The 22,068-nt window shown below is 44.2% G+C and overlaps 1 protein-coding gene across 1 annotated transcript in view; it reads right to left on the bottom strand.

Annotated features, from left to right (window-relative positions):
• The window catches only part of LOC138978525 (DNA-directed RNA polymerase, mitochondrial-like), a 44,242-nt gene extending 22,307 nt beyond the window's left edge, over nucleotides 1–21,935 (bottom strand). Inside the window, exons 1-17 of the mRNA XM_070351261.1 lie at nucleotides 21,763–21,935; nucleotides 20,454–20,612; nucleotides 19,167–20,047; nucleotides 11,761–11,892; nucleotides 10,828–10,986; nucleotides 9,660–9,728; nucleotides 9,178–9,285; nucleotides 8,551–8,700; nucleotides 6,269–6,362; nucleotides 5,478–5,551; nucleotides 3,756–3,887; nucleotides 3,110–3,226; nucleotides 2,838–2,879; nucleotides 2,441–2,520; nucleotides 1,528–1,594; nucleotides 599–734; nucleotides 263–399 (exon numbers count right to left, since the gene is read on the bottom strand). Of these exons, the coding sequence (XP_070207362.1) occupies nucleotides 263–399; nucleotides 599–734; nucleotides 1,528–1,594; nucleotides 2,441–2,520; nucleotides 2,838–2,879; nucleotides 3,110–3,226; nucleotides 3,756–3,887; nucleotides 5,478–5,551; nucleotides 6,269–6,362; nucleotides 8,551–8,700; nucleotides 9,178–9,285; nucleotides 9,660–9,728; nucleotides 10,828–10,986; nucleotides 11,761–11,892; nucleotides 19,167–20,047; nucleotides 20,454–20,612; nucleotides 21,763–21,910 (2,685 nt within the window). The 5' untranslated portion in view covers nucleotides 21,911–21,935. The remainder of the gene's footprint in view (nucleotides 1–262; nucleotides 400–598; nucleotides 735–1,527; nucleotides 1,595–2,440; nucleotides 2,521–2,837; nucleotides 2,880–3,109; nucleotides 3,227–3,755; nucleotides 3,888–5,477; nucleotides 5,552–6,268; nucleotides 6,363–8,550; nucleotides 8,701–9,177; nucleotides 9,286–9,659; nucleotides 9,729–10,827; nucleotides 10,987–11,760; nucleotides 11,893–19,166; nucleotides 20,048–20,453; nucleotides 20,613–21,762) is intronic.
• Between the last annotated feature and the right edge of the window lie 133 nt (nucleotides 21,936–22,068).

Here is a 22,068-nt window from a genome sequence, read left to right as displayed (position 1 = left end):
AAGATTCTGGGTTTGTGACTGCTGACTTTTCGTTATCAACGTGAGAAAAATTATAATGATGAAGAGAAGTTCTAACTTTTCCTAAAAATGAAGTTATTGTAATAGTTTTAATTTGACAGGTAAGCTTCACTTTTCCTGGAACAAAAAGATGCATTTCACATTCCTTTGAGAACTTCAATGACGTCTATATTTCATGGAATGTTCCAATAATGAACTCATCTGGCTCATTCATTCAAATATAAAAAATATTGTGTGTTCTCACAGGTGCATTGATGACCCAGGCACAGGCGCTGAGTGTGTTGATGGAATCCAGCACAGTGGAGAGCTGAGAGGTGGCCACAGTCTCCTGCACCTTCTCCGTCTGAGCCTGGGCCTGCATTGGGATCCTCACCAGTCGCACTGCAAGGGCAAACCAATACCAATTGTTATTCACTCAAGTGGTACATACAAATACCCTCCCCCCCCATTTTATCTCAACGGATCTGGACGATTCAGAAAAACGGTCCTGGGGATCAACTTTTGAGCGGAATTTTGCGAAAAAGCGGAAGAATCTCATCTCTGTAACTTGACTAAATGTAAAAAGTCAACAGCGTAGTACCTGCACTGAGCAGGTATCCCCCATGGGTGGTAGAAATCCAGGGAACGGGTGGCACCAGCATGGGTAGGTATCCTGCCTCAAACGTCAGCTCGTCCAGCTCTGCTCCGCGGAACAGCTTCACCAACACTGGGTGGGGCTGCAATATAAATATACAAATATTTTTGCGGGCTCACAACAACATTCTTTATCCTACATACGTGAGAGAGGCCACCCATGAAATAGCAATATCATTCAGTTCACTAGTGGGTATATCATGTAAATGAGGTCGTGTCAGGGACCTGATTTTTCACTGCCTTTTGGTGCCAAAGTCCTCCAGACAAACGTCATTCTGGAAACACTGTTGTGCTTGCTGTTTCCCCTGGAAGAATTTTCAGAACTAACACGTCATGCTATATTTTCTAGAGTGATGTATCTTTGGTTTGACCTCAAAGATTGCAAGAGGCTTTAGGAGAAATCCAGGTTCCATTAGAAGTGTCTTCAATTTAGACGCGTCAACTCCGGGACGTTTGGAGCAGAGGGCATGCAAGTACAGTATGTAGGATAAACAGAATACTATATGGCATGCAATTTAAGTGACATTGTGATAAAAGTTAAATGCACAAAATAGGGAGAGAAGGCTCTGTATGTCTGTTTTTATTTTAAGTTGACAGATCTCCCAGGTCAACTTATGTGCAGACCTGCTAGTGCCTTATCCCCCTTCATGTGTACACGCAGACACAAGACCAAGTACGCACAGTAAAGATCCTGTAATACATACTAGAGTTTGATGGGTTATTGAATCATGAAAACACTCTTCACACACACCCTGAAAACGGAATATGGCTGCCTAAATATGGAGGGAAAACACAGTCATACACGTGAAAAACCCGCTCGTGCAAAACAAGCGTGTATGCAGCCCATAAACGCAGAAGAAGAAGAAATGCACACACCTTGATCTCCTCAAAAGTCTGATAGGAGTAGTTTCTGTAAATGGTGTAGAAAGCAGGCACCAGGTTCCTGAAACATGGCAGGTAAGTCACTGTCAATGGCTGACAACACATTCAGAGTTACTAAGGCATCTTCATTAATAAATAAAGTAAGGAGTAACAATTACAAACAAGCAGCTATGAAAAGTGTCTGTGTTAAGGCCAACAAAAAAAATAGGTCTGTTTACGGTAACATAGGGTGAAACAATAGGGTCGGTAGGTCGGCTTTTTTTTTTTTTTTCCCTCCCCTCTCTATGATGTTTCACAGTTCATTTCTTCTCATCAATCCCTGTTTTTGCCCAACATAACTATAAACAGTACTTTGAGCTTACCTCCCTTCTGTCGTCTGCTGTTTGAGCGCAAACAGCTCTATTTTGGATGCGTTTTTTCTTCTTTTTCAGACGATCCAAAAAAAAAGATTAGGGTCGGGCCTAAAAACTAGGGTTGGTTGGGTTACCGTAAACAGACCTATTTTTTTTTTGGCCTAACCAATAATGTTCAGTATTCAAACCTTTTTTTAATGTGAAAATACAGAAAAAGAAAACATCAACCGGCTAGTCTTTCAGTTTTGGTGGCATCAGACAAACGTCAAAAACTCATTTTGTACAAAAATAACACTACAGTGGTACCTGCGATGAAAGGACACCCTTGGGACCAGCCAAGTGTCCCTACATTGCAGGTGTCCGTTCATGACAGGTATACTTTGGTACAGATAATATAACAAGGGACAAGAGAAGGTGTCCTTTTAAGGGAGGTGTCCTCTCACGGGAGGGTCCACACATCGCAGGTACTGCTGTACTCTTGGTTTGACTGTGCAAGGAGCAGTTAACAAGCAGGAGTTCACCCAAAAGGAAGAAGAATGTAGTATTTGAGTTACCTGTCGGTGGCACTCGCCCTCATCATGTTGGTGTCCACCTTGAGGTCGTAGATGATGTGTTCATACAGCAGCTTGCCCAGCTGCCCACAAATACAACACTTTGAACACACGCTTAGACGTGGATACAGTGGTACCCCCCTGTTAAGATCACCAAAACTCTTAGGATAGTAGACAATGTGTTCATACAGTAGCTTCCCAAGCTGCCCACAAATACAACACTTTGAACACAAGCAAGGCACTAAAAGGGACAAAGACAGTGTCCCCTTTGTTTTAAGTTCTCCTAATATCTCAGAATTTAGTCTAAAAAGAGAGGATCGATGTCTTAAAATGGAGGTAAATTTAGTGACACACACACACGCAAAAACACGCACACACTCATGCACACACACACACTTACTGCCAAAAAGATATGAGATGGCCAAATTTTCTCTGGAACATCCTGTAAGGAAGAAAAATGCAATTAGTAACATACACCTTTCATATTACCTTCTTTCATGAGGGATTGAATGAGGTCTCTTGGTAACAAATTAGGAAACCCCATCTATTATTTTTGTCAGAACAAACTCTGGACTCAAACAATTAAATATCTGAATTGGTAACACAGTTTAAAACGGTTCAAGTATTTTGTACACTTACATGTACAGACACACACAGACAAGATCTCCATACCAATGTTGGTCCATCTGGGGAGTTGACCATCAAGGACTGCCATAGCTGGCGGTGAGAGGAAAGGTCTAGGTCCTTGTCCATGAACTCATCCAGGTACTCTTTGTACAGTAAGCTTACCTACCATACACAACACAAATAAGATGTCGATAAATATATAAACTGACTTTCATTCTTTCTCAATTTTGATTCCATGCAAACTGGCTTTAATTCGTTTTCAATATCTCATACAATCAAGCTGATAACTTAAATTCATGAATAGTTGTTCCGTGAAAGTTGAAACAATGCCCTTGGAAGCACCTCTCGAAAGCGACCACCTGCCCACAACGACCATCCAAACGACCATTCTTCAGTCTAGAGACATCCTGCTTGCTGCCGAGCGAGCCGAGAAAATTTTCCTTCTTTATCTTCACTGCGCTGGCTGCAAAACCCCTCCGCGCGGAGGTGTTTTCAGACACATCAGACACAGGGTGTCTTCTACATTTCATTTACCTTTCCATAGCGCCCACCTGTCTTTAATAACCGCTTCTGGTCGGTCCCTTGGGTGGGCGTTACAGACTGTATCATGAAGCATGTCCAATTCAAGAAATCTTTCAACAACAAAACCGACCATTCCCATCACCCAAAAATTGCCTCTGCTAGCACCTACTTTCTTTGGCACTTTGTTTTTGATCTTGTCCGTCATGGCAAACTTCGAGTAGACACGATGACCCAGTCGTCTCCATAGAAACGTCTTGCTGGGACTGAAGGTGTCGGAGGAAGAAGTCAAGTCCTCTACTTCCTGCAGACAACAAACATTGTCATGCCCACCATCATTTGTTGTTACCATTGTATTTTCGTAGAAAAATCGAATGCAGTCAAATTTAAACATTTATTTGAATTAACAAAAAAAGGAAAGTTATTGAATTTGATATATTTTATTAAGAATATTTTGAAAGAGTTCTGATTATTTGTTCACGTTTTTTTTATCAAAACAAAAATGAAAACAAAAACAAATACAGTCCTATTTGTATGATGTAAAATGTATGATTACAATTATTTAGTCATGAATTAAGCTTGATTTATTTCCGGTTAATTTGAAGTGTTGTGTCTCATTATTACATATCTTTTTTGTCGTGTTTTTTGCATTAATTTTTTTTTTAATTCATGTAGGCCTAACCCTAGTTTTTTTTTAAATAAATATATAAAAATATTGACTTGTTTAATTTAGTACATTGGAATCCCCCTTTTAAGGCCCCCCAATTTAAGACTCCCTCCCTTTTAAGACCTTGTTTTCTCAGACTTTCTGTGCATAGCCTCTGTAAATGTACCCCCATTTTAAGACTCCTTTTTATGACCTGATTTTCTCACATTTTTGGAGGTCTTAAAAGGGTGGTTCCTGTGTATTGTTTTGGTCACGTCAAATAAGCATTTGCTTGAGAACCGACACAGTTGGCCTAGTGGTAAGGCGTCCGCCCCGTGATCTGGAGGTCGTGGGTTCGAACCCCAGCCGGGTCATACCTAAGACTTTAAAATTGGCAATCTAGTGGCTGCTCCGCCTGGCGTCCGGCATTATGGGGTTAGTGCTAGGACTGGTTGGTCCGGTGTCAGAATAATGTGAGTGGGTGAGACATGAAGCCTGTGCTGCGACTTCTGTTTTGTGTGTGGCGCACGTTATATGTCAAAGCAGCACCGCCCTGATATGGCCCTTCGTGGTCGGCTGGGCGTTAAGCAAACAAACAAAAAAATTTGCTCGAGTTCGTGTCCTAGTGCATATTTTCAATTGTTTCTTGTCAGGTATTTTTTTATTAAAATGTAGAAAACAAACATCACAATGTGTACTCAAGCACCCCTGTTTGCTTTATATTAACCCACACTATAACTCAATCATCATAATTCATACCAAAGACCTTATTCTTAAATGCGCAAAAGAAAATGACGAAATATCAATCGCAAATACACTGTACATCTTATCCTTTCTATCCTGATGAAGTCAGCGCGAGGCTGACGAAAATGCAATAAAGAACTTACCTAAACTGGTTGCTGTTGTGTTTTATTTTATTTTCCATATCAAAGACCTTACTGTCCATTAACACGATTACAGTAAATGGAAACTTTTCTTTGACACATCCACATCTGCCTGTCAACCAATGTTTCAACATCCATTTTGAGTAAAAGAATGTTAAGATATTGGACAAAACAATAACAACACATAAACGCACATAAGTATTTGAACATTTACAAGCACACATACAGCTGCAAATAGCATATAACTCATGCTTTTTTGAAGAGTGATTCTTACATTCTTACAATATTATACAGAAACATTACTCATTCTTTTCAAATGGTGATTCTTTCTCTGTTGCAACAAACACTAACAAGAACTACATACCTGCAGCAGGCACTGCACATAATCCTGAGTGTCAAACAGCTTGAGGTAGGGGTACATGGTCATTCCATACTCCACTGAAACCAGTAAACCAAACCTTAGCAAACTGTCTTTAATGCTGACTGAGAGGTCCATCTCCATTGTTCCACTGACATAACTGTTGTCATTCACTTGCTATGTGGAAGTTTCTACCTGTTAAAAATCATTCATCGTTGCTGGCATTTTATTTATACACCGCTGTATATTATGATCATCAGTTTTTCCAGCGCCCTCTAGCTTGAGCAGGCAAAACAACAAATCTAACGAACAGAAGGATTAAATACATGAAAACATGCAAGAAAACAGAAATCTGCAGAAGAATATGGCAAAAAGAAACAATTTTCGTGAAGTCTTTACTCTTACTTTTGGTTTTGCAGGGGCCATGTAGCATGCAAGAAAACAGAAATCTGTAGAAGAATATGGCAAAAAGAAACAATTTTCGTGAAGTCTTTACTCTTACTTTTGGTTTTGCAGGGCCATGTAGCATGCAAGAAAACAGAAATCTGCAGAAGAATATGGCAAAAAGAAACAATTTTCGTGAAGTCTTTACTCTTACTTTTGGTTTTGCAGGGGCCATGTAGCATGCAAGAAAACAGAAATCTGCAGAAGAATATGGCAAAAAGAAACAATTTTCGTGAAGTCTTTACTCTTACTTTTGGTTTTGCAGGGGCTATGTAGCATGCAAGAAAACAGAAATCTGTAGAGGGAAATTAAATGGAGAAAAGAAACAATTTTCGTAAAGTCTTCACTCTTACTTTTGCTTTTGCGAGCCATGTAGCGTACTTTTTTCTCAAACGCTTTGGTCAGCCACCCTTTCCAGTCTTCTCTCACGTTGTCCAGTTTCTTCCTCTGGAAAACAAATGCCTCAACATGAAATCAGGTGCAAACAACAATAAATTAAAAGTAAATTTGTAAAGAAGTACAGTGAAACCCTCATTTTGAGACCTAAAAATATCTGAGAAAATCAGGTCTTCAAAAGGAGGGAGTCTTAAAATGGGGGTAATTTTACAGAGGTTATGAACAGAAAGTCTGAGAAACCAAGGTCTTAAAAAGGATGGAGTCTTAAAATGGGGGTAATTTTACAGAAGTTATGAACAGAAAGTCTGAGACAACAAGGTCTTAAAAAGGAGGGAGTCTTAAAGTGGGGGGTCTTGAAAAGGGGGTTCCACTGTACCAGTTTTTAAAATGAGTAGTGCAATCATTGCATAAGTGCATTTTATGGCCTCCTAAAAGAACCATAAACCATACTTCTGTAAGATTATTATCAAAAATATTTGATTTACTTGATGTGCAGTTTACAGCTTTTTCATATCCCTCCCTACACAAGGTACAGTAAATTTAACAAACTTGTGATATTGTTTCCCTTCCCCAATGAAATTCAGGATGTTCCTTGTAAGGCCACTCCCCCCCCCCCCCCCCCCCCCAACCCCCACGCATCCCAATCTTTGTGATTTTCTGCATACATGTGCATGAGACTACCACTGTTTGTTTGTTTGTTTGTTCGTTCATGGGCTGAAACTCCCACGGCTTTTACGTGTATGACCGTTTTTACTCCGCCATTTAGGCAGACTACCACTGTGAACTTCCAGGGATCTTTACTGTGCTCATGCACACCCACTGACAGGGTTTTCGGACACACACAATGCACCTGTGCAGAATGGATCAAACTTGCTGACTAGCACCCAATAGTTTTGAAAACCAGATGCCCTAACCACCGAGCTCCCAACCTACCAGCCTTGAATTCAAAGAAACAGAGACATGTAAGACAACCTTATACAAAAGACGGATTCTATAAATAACTAAATAAGGTTTGAATTCGTTGCGAAAGAGAATACTCTTGCTTTCATTGAGGCAAACTTTGCACAAGTGTTCCTTGGCCACTTGTTTCTGAAACACCCCTTGCAAGCGAATGGCCTTTAATGTCACGTAGGAAAGTTTGCCTCACTAAAAGCAAGAGCATTCACTCTTTCACAACCCATACAAACCCAACAGAGTTATTTCCAAATATTGTCTATTAGGATGGTCTAAATATTGCTTGAAACAGGATTAAAGATGGCAATTCTAGTGCACTAAATATATAGAACAACATAGGAAATAAACAAGCACAAGCTTAAAACAGGCATGGGAATTGAAAAAAGTAAAAAAAAAGGCTGACATTTATAAGTAATATCAAAGTCGACAGCGCGAAGCATGCCCCCCCCCCCCCCCCCCCCCCCCCCCTGAAATTTTGTTTCTCCAAAGAACCCAAATTATGCAATTTGGTGTCATCTGAGTTTCAAGTTTGCCATTAAATTCAGTTTTCAGAATCATTTTTGCCTCCCCCATTTATTTTTTTCGGCGGACAATTTTGCTTTTTTAGCGGAACAAAAATCAAATTCGGTGGAAATTTGCCTTTCGGCGGACATTTCCCATGCCTGTTAACAGTGAAACAAACAAAGATTTTAATAGAAAATCGTCATCACAGATACAATATCAGCACTTGGTATTAAGAATTACATTCCCAATGAACACACATAAACCGAAACAAGCAAACAAGGAGGTACACCTGTACCGTAAGACCTGTTTGAAGACTCCATTTACCTAAAGGTCTCTTTTTATCCGACTTTTGTTTCATTGCAGCGTTAAATCTACCTCCATTACAAGACTATCTTTCTTTTAAAACCAACATGTCTTTCAACAGAGGGACCAAGGTACTCACCATATAGGCAGTTAGCATACAAACCAGTGTGCGGTATGCGTCAGATTTGTCCTTCATCACACACACACACACACACACACACACACACACACACACACACACACACACACACACACACACACACATTAACACATACAATACATACAACATACACATACACAACACACACAAAACAAAGAATAATATTAGCAAACAACTAACCAAATAATGGTGCTTTGCACTCATTCGTTTGTCCATGCAGGAAAAATCCAATCTCTCTAATGATTTAAACAAGCGCACACAAACAGAAAACCCCATAAACGGCATAAGAATCTTCACAGAAATCACACCAAGACTCACATATTCAAGGGTTCTTCGACTGGGCGGCGGTGGTTTGAGAATGGACTTGACGGGAACTGTGTTCCACAGCTCTCTCTGCATCTGTGTCTCCGCCAGCATGCGTACTTTGTCCGTGCTCAGAACTTCAGCGTATGGGTTCTTCTCCACTACCTGCAATGGTGAAATGATTCGTCTATTATCAACAAGACCTGGGAACCCCCGTTTTGCAGAAAAATGAGTGTACTCCACACAGCATTCAAACATACAAAATACTGGATCGGCTTCAAGATGCGCTTGTGAAGAAAAGTAGCCCAGGAATTTATTTTCTTGTATTTTTTTTTCCACCAACAGTACTGATAGTATTTTAGACAATCAAGCGTACAAAAGATGGCCAAATGATATGGGTTCCCAGGTCTGAGAAACATACATAAGTGTACAATAACGAAATAACCAGTACATTATTAACCTGCGTTGTCACTAGCCAGCACTTCAGCGTATGGGTTCTTCTCTACTATACCTGCAATGGTGAAACCAACTGCTGTTAGCAAAGAGAACAAAGAAAGCTGACATTATTATCGGCAGACAAAACGAAAGGCTCCAAAAAGAAGAAGAGATTTTTGAACAAAAGCACAAGTCCATATAACCCACCTGATCAATAGGGGGAGCAGTATTGAGGTTTTCCACCAGGGGGCCTATGGGGGGCTGTGGCGGTGGTGGTGGTAGGGCCTGGTAGTCGGGATCCACAATCCTGATCGCCTGCGTCATTCAACAACATTAACTTTGTTAAAACATGTTTTGAACTACCGCTAGCTGTGGATGAATCATGACAGGTATCAGAAAACGTACGAGTGGTCAAACGAAAATTTAAACTTGAGCAGTTTTTCTTCTTCTGTTTTTCAGTTGATAAAACTCTGTCACACAATACACCCATACAATTTACCCCCTCCCCCCCCCCCCCCCCCTTTCTTAAATGGGAGTATGGCTGCCTCAGTGGTGAGGAAAAGAACAGTCATACATGCAAATCTTAACTTGTAATGACCTGAGGGTGTGTGGGAGTTGTGGTCCATAAAGTCAGAAGAAGAACACACACACAGAAGAACACACACATAACAAAATCGTCTATGCCATACCTTCAAGATAACTGGTTGTTCATCTTTGAAGAAGATAGCTCTGTTAAACAGGTCTCTCACATCAAGTCCCTGCAACAGCAAAAATGTAACGGAGATGCAAATATGAAAACAAGTAAGAAGAACAGCAGAGTCGTTCTTACATTCTTTTGGTTTTTCACACATGGATTACAACCTTCTCTGCTGCCATAGTGTCCATGAACAAATGTTCATGCACATACCTTGAAATTAGTGCTGGGACGCTTAGGTATTCAAATCTTAAATGCTTTGATAATTTGACTACATATCACAGACTGGGGCTTTCCTTGTACACCATGTTATCTTTGGCGTTGTTTTACTTTTTCACTTCTGAAGCAGTGGAACTTGCTGGCATTGGCTGGATTCCAGATTTGCTTTCACAAAGTCTAACTGGTGGCCTTACTGTTCAATGCTTACTGTTTCTAGCTCTGCGAGTAGCTTCTTTTTCTCATCACCGCTGCCATTTGCTAGCTTCCCTGATTTGCTTTCACAAAATCCAACTGTGTCCTTACTGTTAAACAGTTCATGCATACTGTTACTGTCTCTGAGAGTAGCTTCTTTCTCTCATCACCGCTACTTGACTCCTAGAGCCAAGTTCTCATACATGTGTAGCCGAGTGTACAAAGCACAACAATCATCTTCGGAGTCAAACAGGATTGAGAATTTTAGAGCTTATTTCTTAGCCCTCAAAAAGTGCTATGGGTACACAAAGGTTCCCTAGAGCATACAAGGAGACCGCAGCACTCAGACCCTATCACAAACAGGTGTCCACCCAGCGACGTAGAAGATACGCCGAGCTACTATAAATAGCCGGTAGACAACTCTGCAGAGCGTGCTGTTAAAGGTGACGCGGTAGTCTCCCTGTCACACATGTAAAGCAAAAGATGGAAGCTTCTTCTTCTTCTGCGTTCGATGTTGATGGCCGTGCTAAATCCTCAGACCAGTGGCTGCCAGGAAGTCCGCAGTAAAAGATGGAAGCAAAAGGTCACCTTATGGGCGGACCTGCCTGTCTGGAGGACTTTGGGTATTCTTACTTCGTATGTTTTATTGTTTTTATGCTTAGGGTTGTTGTCATATGTTTTGAGAGCAGATGAACCACATTTTTCCATCCATTGTTTATTGTATGGTATTAAAATCTTATGTCTTATGTCACCTCTCTCTCCATGTCCTCCAGCACTTTCTGCCCAACACCCACATCCATGTCCTGCTGCCGGCCCAGGCACTCCCACACCGCCGCGTAGCTCTGCATGTTGGCCTTCAGGGTCTCCTCTCGCAGCAGTGCAAACAGCTCTGTGATGCCCCCCATCTCACACTGAGCACACAGACAATAGGTTGTGACCATGAAAACAGCTCTGTGATGCCCCCCATCTCACACTGAGCACACAGACAATAGGTTGTGACCATCATACTCAGAAAGAAGCATACCACAGTAATCCTGACTGCCCCCATCTCACACTTGAACACACGCACAATAGGTTGTGACCATCATACTCAGAAAGTATCAACCACAGACTGCCCCCCATCTCACACTGAACACACACACACTATATTGTGACCATCATACTCAGAAAGAAGCATACCACAGTGATAGTGACTGCACCCCATCTCACACTGAACACACAGACAATAGGTTGTGACCATGAACACAGCTCTGTGATTCCCCCCATCTCACACTGAACACACAGACAATATTTTGTGGACATTATGTTCATGGTTAGGTATTGACATTCTTCAACCCTCAGCACACTGATGCTCTGTGCGTTAGTTAAGAGGTCCCCTCGAATAAGCTGTTCACGTTAGATGTGATTTACGATATCTATTAGTAATAACATCCTGCATCTGCACAGGATATTCAGAGTCTGCTTCTGAAAGTCTTTTTGAAACAAAACTTATAAGCAAAAATAAGACTTTAACATAACTGACTGGGCGTAGCACATTCTGAGTTTAGGTTAAAAAAGCCAGGGAAAATAAACATTACATTCAAAAACAACAATTCAGGAGAAGTTTCAATAAAATTAAGGCTGACTGCAAGGAAAATTAACACAAATCATTGATTCAACAGGCATTTGATGAACGCATTTCTGACCTTTTTGGCGAAGGACTGCATAAGTCTGTTGTAGATGCGAATATCTTGTATCTTTCGCATCCCTGGCAGAATTTTGTTGTTGAAATCTTTCCTCAGCCTCTGCAGTTTCAGCGTACTCAGTGCCAAGGTGTCCTACAGTAATTTGTATAAACAATTAAATAATAATAATAATAATAATAATAATAAGGGTATTTATATGGCGCAAATCCTAATATAGTTTTAGGCGCCTTAAAATCAATCTTCAATATATAATAATCGAAAATTTCTTATCAAATTTTCATTTAATTAATATACTTACCAACTCACATAAATAGCATTAACTTCAGTTTGATGCGTTAGACATTGAAGCACTGACCCTGGTAACAGGGGGAGATAACTCCCAAAACAAAACAAACCCTTGACAACGGGTCCCGGGAGTTACCTCCCCCCACCGGCTGCCCGCGCATGCGCTGGACATACTGCCGGTATAGTCATTCCCACTGAAACACCACCTTAAACCACACAAAGCGGGGTAGGTAGGGAGGGCATTAACTATGTGAGTTGGTAAGTATATTAATTAAATGAAAATTTGATAAGAAATTTTCGATTAAATAACATATTCTTACTACAACTCACATAAATAGCAGATTGCTACACAAGGAGGCGGGAAACTCACCTAAACCTTCGGTAGAACCTGGCCAGCTGCCACCATGGCAGGCAAACAGCTCGAGCCATCTTGCCTAGTGCTGGCAATATCACGTAGATAAAAGTTTATGAAAACGTCTTCAGACTTCCAGTATGCTGCTCTGAGCACTTCAGTCATCCTGCCTGAGCGCAAGACCGCTAGAGAGGCGGCCCAGGCTCTCGCCTCATGCGTACGAGGCGACCGTAATGGGAGAACGGAGCGTCCCCCCCCATGTGTCTGCCACCACTCATATGCTTGCCTTATAAGCTCGGCAGACCATCTCGCCAAAGTCGTCTTAACGATATCCTTATCCCTGGCTACGTTTAACGAGATGAAAAGCAATTTCTGAGATGAAGCTCTTAACGGAGCCGTGCGAGACAGGTAAGCCCGCAGAGCCCGGACCGGGCAGTTCAAGAGGTCAGGGTCACCGCGCGGTAAAATAGAACGCAGCGACTGTATGTTCACAACAGGAGACGGCTGGTTAGGTTTTTGATTCTTTGCTAAAAACACAGGCGAAAAACGCAAGATAACCGAGCCATCTTTTTCGAAGGAAATATCCTGATTAAGTCCAGAAAGAGCGTGAACCTCGCTTCCCCGACGCGCTGACGCAAGCAAAATAAGTAGGAGAGTCTTCTTAGTAAGGTTAGACAGACTAGCCTCTTTCAAAGGTTCGAAAACCGAGGAGCGCAAAAATTCCAGTACCAGTAAGAGATCCCAGGCTGGGACAGACGTTCTGCGTGAAGCAGAGCTAAGAGCGGAACCTTTAATGACACTTGCGATCACCCCGTCCAGGGCAATAGAGCGTCCCAACTGCTTGAGGGTAGTGGAAATGGCAGAACGACGTACCCTGAGGGTAGACGCCGTCCGACCTTGGGAGGACAGCCAAGCCAAATGATTTGCAACCTGCATAGTACGTGGAGACAACGGGTTAACGCCGTTAAGACGACACCACTGGGCCCAAGCAGCCCAATGGGACGAATAAACAGCAGAAGTAGATCTTCTATGCGCCTTCTGCACCAATGTCAGAGTGAGGTCTGACGCCCCAGCGCGCTTCAACGCTCTCCTGACAGAACCCAAGCGTGTAGAGCCAGGAGATGAGGGTCCCTGTGAGGGATCCCCGACCTCGGTTGCAGAAGCTCCCCTTCTCGAAGATCGAGAGGAATGGGTGGACCGTCGGCTAGACGAAGAAGGTCCGGAAACCACGCCTGGCTCGGCCACAACGGCGCTATGAGAACCAGCCTTGGCTTCTCCAAGTCCGCCTTTCTCAGTACCTTGCTCAGCAACGGAATGGGAGGGAAGGCATAAGCTACCAGATCCTTCCAGTCTATCTCCATGGCGTTGACCTCCCAAGCCTCCGGGTCGGGCACTGGAGACACGAAGACTGGGAGACGCCGAGAGAACCGGGTGGCAAACAGATCCACGAGGGGTTTGTCCACCTGCGTCCACAGACGCCGCAGTGCTTGGTGTGCGATAGTCCACTCCGAGTGCAGAATCTGCGAAGTGCGACTGAGTGAATCTGCCAAGATGTTCAGGCACCCCGGAAGGTACTTCGCTGAAATCACAATTCCCTGAAGGAACGCCCAAGCGAGAATCTCGCAAGCTCTGTTGGACAGAACCAGCGAGCGCGTACCCCCCTGCTTGTTCAGGTACGCGGCCACAGTGGTGTTGTCCGTGTGGATCAACACATGCTTGCCCCGCAACGAGGCGACAAACTCCCGAAGCCCGAGGCGCACTGCTTCCAACTCCAGAATGTTGATATGCAACGATTTCTGATCCTGGTCCCAAAGACCGGAAGCTGTGTTCCCCTCCAGATGAGCTCCCCAACCCTGAAGGGACGCATCGGTAAAAAGATGCAACTCCGGGGGGGGCAAGGAAATCGGAACGCCCTGAGCCAGCCAGGCCGAATCCAACCACTGCCTTGTTGACTCCAGGAACCATCCCTGAAGGGGAAGAGACAGATTCCAACCTTGCGAGGCTGGATCCCAGGCAGAGTTCAGAAACGCCTGAAACGGGCGTTTGTGAACTCTGCCCAGAGGAATCAGGGTAGACATCGACTCCATCTGGCCCTGGAGTGACGCCAACACCCTGACAGGCGCGTGGCGGAGGCTTGACAGAGACCTGACCAGATCCTGCAGCTTGTCTATCCTCCGCTGGGCGGGACGCACAGTCCAAGCTAGGGTGTCGAACACCATGCCCAGATAAGTGAACTCCTGAGAGGGAACCAAGTCGGACTTCCCTTGGTTCACGAAGAAACCTAAGTCTCTCGCAGTCTGCAAGACTATCTGGGTGTGCTGCCCGCACAGGGACTCTTGTTGACTCAGAATCAACCAGTCGTCCAGATAAACTCTGAGACAAATCCCTTTCTGGCGCACTAACGCGCAAAGCTGGCGCACTATCATGGTGAAAATCCAGGGTGCTAAAGAAAGCCCGAACAGCAGCGCCCTGAACTGGAACACCCTGTCGCCCCACAGGAACCGCAGCCACTTTCGATCTGACCTGTGCATCAGAATGTGGAAGTACGCGTCTGTCAGATCGATGGAAGTGACCCAGTCCGACGGACGAAGGGCCTCCCTGACAGACGCTGGAGTCTCCATCTTGAACGGAACTTTCCGGAGGAAGCCGTTCAAGGGAGACAGATCCAACACCGGTCGCCAACCCCCTGACGCTTTCGGGACGACAAACAGTCTCCCGTAAAAGCCAGGGGACCGACGATCGATGACCTCTTCTACCGCTTGCTTCCGCAAGAGCAGTAGAACTTCCGCCTGAATAACGGCACAAGCCTCTGGATCGGCGGGGAACTTGAACCTGGGTGTTGTCCTGGTTAGAGGGGCCTTGTCCTCCAACCAGAGCAACCGGAACCCCGATCGAACCACTCCCGTAACCCAAGAGTTGCTCGTAAGAGCCAACCAAGCTGGAACGGCCCTTGAGAGGCCGCCCGCTACCAAAGGGGTAGGGGCTAGGGGAGTGGCTGGATCGGGGAGCCTTCATTGGGGGTTAGGCTTGCCACCTGACCCCTTCTTCCCGAAGGAAGGTCTCTTATTGTAGGGGCGAGAACGGCTGCCGCCCCTGTGCGACCTCGTCTTCTGTCCAGAGCTGCGAGAAGATGAAGGCGGCGCCGAACCACCTTTTTTCTGACCCTGCTTAAGGGCAAGCTCAGACAGCTTAACAAAATGCAAGTCCTTCGCATCTTGAGACTCTCGCCTGAGAGCCTCAAGAGACTCAGGACCCAGTAGGCTCTGACTCGCGAAAGGAGAAACTTTCAAAGCCTCAACAGTGGCTTTATCCGACAGTCTCGAGTCCTTCAACAGAGCTTCGCGACGCCACATCACGGCCTGCGTGTACAACTTGGCCGAAGTTGCGGTCTGCTCAGCTACGATCTTAGCAAGAGCTGCTAACAAAGTTACAACATCTTCTTCCACCGCGTCGTCCCGGAACTTAAAGGGCTCCAGCGACACAGAGATGGATCTGGACAACGCTCTAATAAGAGTGTCAGACACGGAAGACAATTCGAGAGAAACTCTCCCAGCTTCCTCAATCGCGATCACGCCGGCTTCGGTACAGACTGAAGGCCTCTCCTTCTTGTACCCATCCTTCCGTAAGTTCGCCAGCTCCGGAGTGACCTGAAGCGGGGAACTCGGAAGCGCGAAAGAATCGATCAAATGAACAGGCTTCCCGTACAGCCTAGGTTTACGGTTCAAATCCGCCGGCATGCGAGAACAATCACTCGGCGATGCCAACCAATTTTGAACAGACTCCGGCGCATCCCCATGTGCAGTTAAAAGAGGAACGATGCTATCGGAATTGGCACCCAGGACCCTAGCCATCTGATAGGCTATAGAGGGAGACTCCCGAAACCGGAAGCGGACACCAGCCTCACTGTCCCCCCGGAAATCGCCAAACGCGGAAGGAGGTGCTGCTAGCCGTGAAGACGAAGTTGACACCCCTTCCGCAAAATATCTAGAGGTAACCTCAGCGGCGGCACTCAGCGCGCGTGAGAAACTCCTCTCAACCCGAAAGTTGTGTTCCGCCTCAGAAGAGTCGCCACAATCTTCGTCAACATCCCCATCATCAACAAAGATGTCCGATGAAGACCGATCATGACCGGAACCATCATTGTCCCTAAACGGAACTGATGAACTCGTCGTACCGGAACCCTGTGTAACCACACCAAGGGGAACCGGTATAGCCGAGCTGCTACCACTGGTAGCTGGCAATCCGGAAGGAAAGGCGACCGGAAACACACCTGTGCTTTGACCGGAAGCCGACCCAACCTGTCCCCCGCCGACCACAGCCGCCTGAGCGGAAGTGAAGGCAGGAAACGGATTGCCGTTACCACCAACGACCGGAACCCCCGTAGGCTGTGAACCGGAAGTCGATGGTAACGAAATGAAAGTGCCACGATCTCTCGGAAGAGATCCTGTGGCCGGAAATCCCTTTGCCGAAGCAGTTGAACCCGAGTACGAGGGACCGGACGTACCGGCCCCAGCGTCAAGGGTGGAATAACCGTCGAGATGAGCAGCACGCATTTGCGCCGAACACCCCGAACTTCCACGAACACGTACCTGATCGGCCGAAGCCGAAAGCTGAGGATCAGCAACGTCCGCCGACGTAATCGTAGCAGAAGGAAGAATCCTCGACAAAGAGGCAGCGTTGCCAACCCCTGGAGGCAAAGCTGGAATGGTGGAGTAAGACACACCCCTGTCAGTAGCCAGCATCTCCCTCATTTGATCCTTGAAAGTAGAAAAAAGAGCAAACAATTCATCGCGCGAGACCGCCTGAGTCTCTTTCTCCTGCGGCGACAACACAGGCATGCTAGCAGGAGGATCAATCGAAACACGCAACGACTCCTTGCTCAACGGATCAAACACACTGACCAGAGGTCGTTTCGCCGGCGAAACTTTATCTTTATCTTTCGAACGCGACTTCTTAGATTTACTTTTAGACGAAGACGCAGACCCAGAACTGCCCAGCGGCGACCCCACCGGTACCTGCTTGGCAGAGCTCTTCCCCTTGTCCGCCATCGAAATGACAAGTCACAACGAGAAAATTTCGCAAAAATAATACAAAATTCTAAAATGCAAATGGCGGCATGCACCCGTAACACCGGGCACTGCCTACACTAGGTTGAAGTAACAAAAAACTCCAGAAATCGGAGTCAAAAGTTCCGCAACCGGCAGACAAAACAAAAATGCAAATGGCGGCATGCGCTTGTAACACAGCGCTCTGCCTACAGTAGGTTGAGACAACAAAAGACCCCAGAAATCGGAGCAAAAAGTTTCACAACCCAAAAATAATCAAGCACAAGAAGGCAGGCACCTAAACAACGGTGCTCCTACCTGAAAGCGCCAAGTTGACGAACAGAAAAACTTCGTAAGACGAAGTGCAAAATTTCAACAACAATTACAAAATGCAAATGGCGGCCGGCACCAGCTAACAGTGCCCTGACCGTTATAAGCCAAGTTGAGAAGAACAAGAAACTCCGACAAGTTAGAGTCAAGTTCCCCAACAAAATACACTTTGCAAATGGCGGCAAGGCAAAACAAGATAAACAAGAAAGATCTCACCGTAGTAGAGGCAAGAAGCGTTCAGACTTCAAAGGGTCAACGGCCTACCGTGGCAGGCCAGCGGCTGAAGAAAACAGCCAGAGTGCAAACACGTCTATTCGCTAGCGTGTTGAAGAAGGGAATGACTATACCGGCAGTATGTCCAGCGCATGCGCGGGCAGCCGGTGGGGGGAGGTAACTCCCGGGACCCGTTGTCAAGGGTTTGTTTTGTTTTGGGAGTTATCTCCCCCTGTTACCAGGGTCAGTGCTTCAATGTCTAACGCATCAAACTGAAGTTAATGCTATTTATGTGAGTTGTAGTAAGAATATGTTATTTAATCTTCATTACAGCAACAATCAAGAGTGTCTCAAAGAAAGCCAATGAAGCAGGTCCATCAATGTATGTTATTTATCCAGATATCATTAGCAACGTCTAAATGCCTTGAATCTTAATCAATCCTTTTCATCCAAAAGAATGAAAGCATTGTCAAAATTGGTTAACGTTTTTAGGTTTTCAGAATAAGCAGCAGTAAAAAGTAATAAATGATACATGGTTCTTGCTATTATTCTGATGTGGACATCTTATTATCACTTTCCTTTTTGCTGTTTGTTAATGAGTAATATGTAGGCGTGACTGTTCATTATTTGTGAAGCTATTCTTTGTGTGGTAATTCGCAACTGTTTTTCTTCATACCCCTAGAGGGCCCAAGGTGTAATAATCAAACCTTGAAACCGGAAACACATTTGGTTAAACCTGTCCTTATCTGAGTGAAGTCGATGACGCAAAGTATACTTCGCGAAGCTGGCCGCACGAAGCTTTACCCCTGAGTTTTCGGTAAGGCAAAAAAAAAAAATAGGTGTGGTTACGGTAACATAGCCAAAAAAAATAGGGTAGGAAGGTAGGCAATCACTTTTTTTTTTAAACTTTTTTTTCTAATGTGTACAAATTAAACCTACTTGACAGGGAAATAAGTGTGTGACTCGGGCGCTTTCGCTTTCATTGCGTTTTCTGCACTCGTTTACTTGTGTGTGGTTTTTTTTTTTTTTGCAAATGTAATAAAAAGTTATAGGGTCGGCCCCTAAAAATAGGGTAGGTCGGGTTACCGTAACCACACCTATTTTTTTTTTAGGCCTAAAAAGACTGTGCAATCTTCCCGAAGTCAACTTCGGGCTCAAATTAAGACTGCCTGTCTACTCACCAGCCCAGCAAAGCAGCAGGCATCAACATACGCCAGGAGCTCCTGGTTAAAGACGTGGTTGTACTTGGCAGGATCCAGCTGGTACTTCTCCCTCTCCGACCTCGCTTTTTTCAGGCGCTTCATTTCCAGCTTGGACAGTGACCTCAGCCGTACAGTACCATCAACGTCTTCCATAACGCCCTCCAGAGGTTCACCTGACAAAACGTCCTCTTCAGCGGCAGGAAGAGGCTCGCCGGCTGTCGCCGACATCGGTCGAACGTTCTTTTTGCTTCTGTCTGTCTTCTTTGTTTTCACAATGTTTGCATTCACACTTACAGAGGCCTTGGCAGATTTTGTTGACTTAGGCACGGGGGAAACAGTGTAAGGATCGGATGGCTGTAAAGACGGTAAACTGGAAACGGACTCAGCTGCTGCCGTTTCACTTTGTGGTAAACTGGAACTGGACTCAACTGCTGCTGTTTTGCTGTGGGTGCTTTGTGGTAAATGTTTCAACACGTCTGATACCAGAGCCTCCAAACTGCTTGATGATAAACTATGCGATACATGGGTAGAGCTCTCTGATAGACTAGCGCCACTTTGTGATAAGACTGCATTATGATCTGCGCTTTGTTGAGGCCCGGTTTGAAGCTGTTTTTCAAAAGCTAACAGCTGTGTCGCCCAACTGTCTTCATGAGTTTTTGTTTTATGGAAATCTTGATGTTTGGTACTTAGCGCAAAACTTGGCACACGGTCATTTGAATGTTTTTGGTTCAGTGGGATCGGAAAAGTTTCCACAGAATGTTGTAGAGGAAAGTCCATAAAGCTGAAATTTGTCACCAATGTTCGATGGAGCTGATTGGCCTCTCTAGTAAACACAAGCTGAACTGCTCTCCTGTTCAACACTGAAATGTCATTGACATTTATCAGACACAAATTTATACAATTACAAGATCAAGTGCTGCTAATACTATACTTATCGTGAAAATAGAAATAATTTGCACTCATTTTGTTACATAATAACTTACTACTGAGAGGACTGAAAATCAAGGGAAAAAACACCTCCTGGTTCCTTTTAGTTATGAACAATCTAAAGAAATAAACGACAAGTGTGTTAACCTTATAATTATCAAAAATGCAGACTGTGTGCTTAGTTTTTTCATTTTATTTTCATTCTTCTGTATTAAGAATGTAACACCTATTCAGGTTCACCATAGCATGTGACTGTACCTTGCGCTATTGTGGATGCAAGGACAGATACCCTAGTGAAGGGAGGGAAGTTATTACAATGTCATTAAATCACTAGCTTACCTTTCAGCAAGTCTGCATGAATTTTCTTGTTGATGTTGGAGTTTTTCTTTTTCTTCTTCTTCCATGGTGGTTTTGACAAGTTCTGTCTGTGGTCTGGCTTTGCTCGAGCTACCCCTGATGAATAACGATAGGTGGTTCCACTCTCCATTACTGTATTTCCTGAAAAAGAAAAACGTCTAAGGCCAACAAAAAAATTATCTGTTTACGGTAACATAGGCAAAACAAATAGGGTCGGTAGGTCGGGATTTTAATCTTTTTTTTCAAAAAGACCATAATCTTAAGTTATTTTGCCAAAAAACAAAGACTAGGGTCACGCGAAAAAATAGGGTTGGTCGGGATACCGCAGACCTGTTTACCCCCATAAGTGTTTTGGAGTAATGCTCAGCCCCAAAAATAGTAATCCTGGCACAAAAATAGTAATCATCCAGCATTTGTCGCCAATTACAACGCACATGACAACTGTGTCTGCGAAACGCAATCATGCACATAATATATCCATCATTCACAAACAAAACACATCAGTCAGTTTTTCTAGTCATCATAATTTCAAAGAAGATCACATCAAAAGCACATGCATCACTGATTCTTTTCTTTTGCTCGTAGTAGGCCTTTTTCAGTGTGTCAAGCGCTTCTCTACTGTACTTGCGCTTGCCGAATGAGTGAGGGCGAGACTTCACCACTAGAATAAGGCTCTCCAGCGTCTCATCAGACAGACATGATCTCTGGTCAGTCCTGTGCTTTTTCACCCCATTTTGCCATTGAAAAAAACAATGCCAAACATGTGAATTTAAAAAATAAAAATAAAAAGAACTTTTTTAACATTTTTTTTATTTATGAAAATCGTAGTCTTGACACGGATAGCGGAATGGCGTATTTTTTGCAGAAAATCGTAATAAATTACGCCAAAATCGTAAGGGTAAACAGGTCTGGATACCGTAAACAGACTATTTTGTTGTTGTTGGCCTAATCAGAAAATTTGGTACGTGTTTGAGGCTATGCATATGGGAAAGAAAATGACACATAAATGTTTCGGCCTACGTACGCGCACATGGGGTGTATCTGTGCAGGCCCCTATGTGTTCACGTCCGCACGTCTCGGTCACAGCATTTCAATTCAAGATGCACCGTAAACACAATGCATCAGCATCACCACAACTATTGTAAAACAAACCATAAACGAAATGTCAGTCTGCCGTGTGAAACGCAACCCAAATGGCAATATCTCGATCGCCGCCTTTATGGTTAGTTCAAAGAATCAAAACTGGAAGTTTCTCTTCTACTTTTCAACTCCATTTGAAACGATTGTGTACCTGATCCTCTCAAGCGCAGATTCCAGCAACTGTTGCACGGTCGAAGTCTTTCCAGTGTCGTCCTGACGGATGCAGAGATGCTTGTCGAATAAGTGACGGAATGGCTTAAAACCTTGGAATAATGCGTCAGTCTCAGTAACTGAGCCATGCTGTTTACGAAAGTCAGCCATACATGTGCGGATGAAGGTGAAATAATACCGAGTTAGGGCAGGGATTTGGCTGAATTTCCGGCAGTCAAAAACAAATATTTGTCAGCACTTTTTAATTTTTGATCGAATTTTTTTACTATAAAAATGTACATAAACG

Source organism: Littorina saxatilis, linkage group LG10, assembly GCF_037325665.1.
Source record: "Littorina saxatilis isolate snail1 linkage group LG10, US_GU_Lsax_2.0, whole genome shotgun sequence".
NCBI lineage: Eukaryota > Metazoa > Mollusca > Gastropoda > Littorinimorpha > Littorinidae > Littorina > Littorina saxatilis.
Note: the sequence above shows the minus strand (reverse complement) of the source record. Positions and strands in the feature narration are given on the sequence as shown.